The following is a 5,614-nucleotide window of genomic DNA, read 5'->3' on the forward strand; positions in this document are numbered from 1 at the left end:
TTCATCTCAACTGATTGCTCATCTCGCCTTTATCGATCCTTGCTTCTAGATGCTTCCGAGGATATCCACTTGCTTGCTTGACTGCTCATCACACTTAAGACTCAAACCTTGACTTGACTGGGAAGTTGCATTGTGAAGCATCACTCAAAGACTACCATAACTCTCACCTATCACTTGAACACCTAGAGTTGAGAGACCTCAAACTAGTCTTGAGGAAGACCTGACTATCACTAGACTGCCCGACTTGATCACATCCTAACAACAAAGGCATTGCATCACCTCACAAGTAAGAGGTTAAAGACAAAAGAAGCTACTACCAAGCGAAGCAAACTAAGCAAAAGAACTAACCTACGAGAAAAAAAATAAGGTCTCCATTTACAATGGGGTGATGTGTGAAAATGTCAAAATAAACACCAGCTAAACTCCACTCACAAAACCAGAACTCAAATTTAATAGTCACCTAAAGCCAGCAAGGAATTTTTGAGAGAAACCTGGTTTCAAAAATCGTCCGTAACAAAGCTTGCACGAATTTCAAAATGCTCATAAAATTAAAGAGAGAGGCAATAATTATTATGACAGATTTCTATAACAGTTTATCCGTTTATATAAAATACATAGATAGAATTCATGATAGTACTTTCAAACTGCAAATTAAAGGAAGCAGCCCAGGCAAAATTTTATGGGGGCACGTCAATTTCAAACTCTACACGTCTCATAGCGAGGGAAGACAGGTTTCCAGGTTTACTTGTTTATGTTTTGCTATGCTCATCTGATCTTCGTGGAAGATTCGATATTAAGTTATATTCTCGATCATATTTTGGAAACTGCAACAAAACTTTAAAAATAGTAGCATGGAAATGCACCCATCTTGTATAAATTGTATTTTAATTGGCATGAAGTTGTCATTATTTCAGGAAGGTTATCCTTTTTAGCACATCTACTTATCTAAATAATTAGGCCACAACTGTAATCTACATCATCTACGTTGACAAAATGCTTCAGTTCCACTCTTTTGCAAAAAGTTCCAATATAGTAGGCGAGACAATGTGCTTACACAGGCTCCAAAACGGAGACATGAACATGTGTGCCCACAGTCACACGCAAGTACACATGCAATAGGACACAAACAAACATGCTATGTAGACAAAAGATAAGTTTGCTTTCAATATAGGATTAAAAAACCAGTAGCCAACTAAGCAAATAATGGCAAGGAAACCATCGAAGTTTCATGGTGCCAGTTGCATCGTGTGTCACCACTTTTCAAGACAACATTGAGGACAAAATGTCTCCTTTTAAGGAGCCTTTTATGTGATGGAAAACTGCAGCAGTCTTTATTTTTTATACATTAGATATGATAAGTTGGCTTGGTGAAAAATGTGCAGGTGATCATGACTGATTTAATAGATGAAATATGACTTGGGCTCCATGTTGAGGGTGTAGCATCAATAGCACTGTTGGTGCATGCACGTAGGATGGAGAAATCTCAAAGGTGAAATGTTGTAGAATCATGGCTAGTACGACCTTGGCTTCCATTAGGGTGAAATTCTTGCCTATGCATGTCCTTGGCCCTAGGCCAAATGGAATGAATGCCATGGGATGTTTTGCAGCTTTTGAAACTCCATTGCTGAACCTTGCAGGGTTGAACTCATTGGCATCTTCTCCCCAGAGAATTGGGTCATGGTGGATGGCCAATATTGGTATCATTAGTTCTAGTCCTGGTGGAAGCCTTAGGCTTCCTAGCTTCACTTCCTTCTTGATTCTTCTCATCATGGCTACTACTGGTGGGTAGAGCCTCATGGATTCATTCACAATCATGTCCACCTGCAAAATGAAAGGAAAAAACATATAAACAAACATTCTATACTCATTGTACAAATAGATTAAATAGACTAGAATTTGGATTACAGTCCAAATATACAGTAGAGAATATATACAAACAAACAAGCAATATCCTTTCAATGTCTATAAATAGACTAGATTTTGGATTACAGTCCAAATGTACAGTAGAGAATATATACAAACAAACAAGCAATTTCCTTTCAATGTCTATAGAAATCATATAGACTATAGATTGGATTGATATGGCCTTACACTAGGGCTTATATTAATATGTTCTTTACACTAGACCAACTGCACCTGGATTAGGGTGGGTGTATGCCTCGTACAACTTTGAAAAGAGATGCAATGCCTTGTACAAAATTTTGAAAAAGATGCTTCACATACATAAATAGGTGTGACATTTAGAATTTTGATCAGAATAAAGAATTTATTCTAATGAAATTGAATCTGAGGTAAAGTGCCAGCAACTTTCTAAAAAATTGCGTAGAACAACTTTAGTAGAATTAACAGCTTTCACATCCAAAGATAATGGGTGAGTGCAAATCTGTTGTAACTTTAGTTATTCTCTTCAAGGGCTGCAATTCAGTGTAACTAAAAGTAAGGGATTAAGACTTTTTCCTTTCATCCTTTTTTCTCTAAACATTTGAAATGTTTCACAGATGTCAACAAGGAGGCACGAGTTCTAATCTTGATAATTTAATGTTTAAATGTATCTTACTGCTATTTTCCATGCCAAACTAGAGCGTAGAAAGTTAAAGACAATTATTAAACTACGATGGGCTTATCAATCACATATATGTGTTTATTTTTAAAAGTGAAAAATACCAAGAGAGCTGCCTGGTCAACTTAGTGCTCTAAAAACAATGAAAAAAATAGAAAAAGGCTATGAATCTTACAATTCTCAGCTGGTTGACAGAATTTTTATCTGGTACATTTTCTCCACAAACCTCCAAGACTTGTTTTCTAGCCATTTGTTGCCATTCTTTATGGATAGCCAGAAGAACTATGGTCCAAGTGAGCATATTAGATGTGGTTTGTCTGCCAGCAAAGAAGAAGGTCTTGCATTCCTCCATTATATCCTCTACTTTTACAGGAGAATATCTGTTCTCCTTCTTCTTGCTCTTTTCAAAACTTGTAGCCTTTGCATGGATCAGAAGTCCTAGAAGATCAGAACCACCACCAACTTTTGAATCTTGCTCACGCCTTTCGATGAGCTCAGTCAAGGACTTCTTGATTTCCTTGTCTAGTCTCCATTGATATAGATTCCTTTTAGTTGGCAAAAACCTACAAAACCAATGAAAGAATAAGATCTATAAGGTTCTCTGCTCCAAGCAAAAAATATTATATTTCAACACAATTGCTGCCACCTTCAGCGATACAAAGAAATGGGTAAGTATAGAAGAAGATCGTCTATTATCCATACTCGATCAATTTTTTTTTATTAGATCCCAACACAATCTGACTACGTGATTTTAAAATTGTCAAATCTAAGAAACGCAGAAAACAGTTCTTAATCTTTTGTGGGGCCTAACCTGGAACCTGGTAGGATAACTTTTCTAAAAGCTTCCCCAGCAAAGAGCATTTGTTCAGCCTGCATGGTGAATATACGTTTTCCTTCCTCATAGCTACAGCCAAAAGCTGCCCTTGCAATTATATCTGCACTAAGGGTCTGAAATTCCTCAGAAACTTCTATCTCATTTCTACCCGATTCAGTCCAATTCTTCCATTTGTCTAACATGATTGTTGCACTCGTAGCAATCGCAGGAATTGTCAGATCCTGTTATACAAAATATAAATCTTAGTCTTCTTTAGGATTATCTATAAATAATCATAACACATGCATCTTCTTCAATTTTTATTGAAGATTCAATCGAATTATAGGTAAATAAAACCTTGTATAAATTGAAAGTATGTTATTGTTCACAGACATCAAAACATGGCATTGACCATGGAGGCAACTATATTGCAATCAGAATAAACTAGGAAATTATATTAACACTCATATAGAGCTCATATATGTGGGTTGATAAGAAAACATCTATTCCAGTTTAATACCTAGATCTAGTCATGCCCAGAAAAAACTTGATGAAAAATTCTATGAAATTATGTCTTACTTTGATATTTTCCATGTGAAAAGCAGGATTGATGATTCTTCTGTGCTGAGCCCATTTCTGGCCTTTCAAGTTCAGTAACCCTTCACCTTCCAATTTCTTCAAGGCAGTATTGGCCTCAATTTTCTCATAATCATCAGACCTCACAGAGAATATCTCTTGCACCAGCTGGGGGTCTGCAATGTTTATTCTTCCAACAGGTCCAAACCAAAGCAGGAATGTGCTCCCTGTAATTCAAAATCACACCCCAAGACAAAAAAGTTAAGTATAATGGAGATCAAAATATTAGATTTCACAATTAGAAATCTCAAAACTGTTTGTTGAACAGGCATATATATTTTAGCCCTCTTTACCCTGTGATGAGTCCTTACAGAACCACTTGTGTGAGCAGATTACTGAAGGTCCAGTCTGCCTTCAGTAGTCGCTATCCAGTCTTCTAGAATACATCAATGTATAAGTTACTCTCATACACCATAACTTATATACTGATACATGTTAGAGACTGGATAGCGGTTTCCCTGCCTTCCATGCTCCTAATAGAAGGTTCTAAATTGAAGTTCTAATATTAGAGCAATATTCTGATTTACATAGACTGTTAGAAATAATCTATATATATAACCCCAAAGAGACCATTATCTCTACGGTTAAGAACCCAAGCATACTAATGTGTTGTCCTAGAGGTGATTCCTAGTCTAACAATCAGAGTTTCTTAAAAAAGGAGGAAAAAAATTGTTACAAGAATAACAATGGACAACAAAAAGCAAAAATAACAAGACTGCACCATAGATTTTGGTCCACTGATGATAGAATGATAGAACTCTGGGCAGAATATCATGAGAAAAGTATCCCATAGGATTAGAACTGGCCTGCTGCATCATCCTCATCATCTCTTTTGCATTTCCAAGGAAGAGCTTGTATGGAGGGCCTCTGATTCCCTGAGACTGAAGATGCATCTGTATTTTTCTAGGTCTCCACCACATAAGTCTTATGATTCTCACAATCTCTGCAACAACCATTGCACAAGCTGCCATAGCAACAACCACTCTAAAATTCCACTCCATGGTGGCTGTTGTCATGCTCCCTACAACTTCTGTCATTCCATAATTCATATGGTTTTCTTTGGAATAGCCGTGTCTTTTACTCTTTTTTAAACATGCAAGTCAACTTGCTATCAATATCTTAAAACTACCTGTCCAATTTTTTTAGAGGCTCCTTTAGAAACAGTGATATGTATGGATGCTCTAGAATTATTGGGATTGCTTCCTAGTCCTTCACATCCCAACAGCTCATTTTTACACTGAATAGTTTTAGAATTTGCTCTAAAATAAGGCTGTTGCCATCTTTTTACCCAAAACAGGCAAGCATGAGGTGTATTGAGTACTAAATTTGTTTAAGCTCACGAGAAAGGTATTAGTATTTTTATGAGGAGATCAATAACGTGATCTTCAAGTATAACTAATGTACATGGATGAGTTGTTTGTAGTGTATAAAATTGCAGTAAGTAGATGAAATGCTCGTTGTTCATAAATATAAGAACAAAAACTGCAGGCCTAAATGAGTAGATGAAATGATTACTGTGAGGAAAAAAGGTGCAGCGAAATAAGTTGTTTGTGGCAAGTAAACGTAGGCATCACATAAGGCTAATTTATCATGTAGATTTCTTG

At 36.4% G+C, this 5,614-nt stretch overlaps 1 protein-coding gene across 1 annotated transcript; it reads right to left on the bottom strand.

The window, feature by feature from the left end:
- Positions 1-1,008: 1,008 nt before the first annotated feature.
- LOC131074265 (cytochrome P450 734A1) lies at positions 1,009-5,197 on the bottom strand. The gene is made up of 5 exons (XM_058010850.2): positions 4,732-5,197; positions 3,954-4,177; positions 3,372-3,616; positions 2,736-3,123; positions 1,009-1,821 (listed from the first exon to the last, which is right to left on the bottom strand). The coding sequence occupies exons 1-5, from the start codon at positions 5,057-5,059 to the stop codon at positions 1,387-1,389; spliced, it is 1,620 nt and encodes a 539-aa protein (XP_057866833.2). The 5' UTR covers positions 5,060-5,197; the 3' UTR covers positions 1,009-1,386.
- Between the last annotated feature and the right edge of the window lie 417 nt (positions 5,198-5,614).

This window comes from Cryptomeria japonica, chromosome 7 (assembly GCF_030272615.1).
Source record: "Cryptomeria japonica chromosome 7, Sugi_1.0, whole genome shotgun sequence".
NCBI classification, from domain to species: domain Eukaryota; kingdom Viridiplantae; phylum Streptophyta; class Pinopsida; order Cupressales; family Cupressaceae; genus Cryptomeria; species Cryptomeria japonica.

Coding starts and splice junctions, on each gene's coding strand:
- LOC131074265 (XM_058010850.2), bottom strand. CDS start 5,059: ATGAATTATGGAATGACAGAAGTTGTAGGGAGCATGACAACAGCCACC. Junction 4,178..4,731: donor TCAGTGGACCAAAATCTATG/GTGCAGTCTTGT, acceptor TTTGAATTACAG/GGAGCACATTCCTGCTTTGG. Junction 1,822..2,735: donor CTGTCAACCAGCTGAGAATT/GTAAGATTCATA, acceptor TTCATTTTGCAG/GTGGACATGATTGTGAATGA.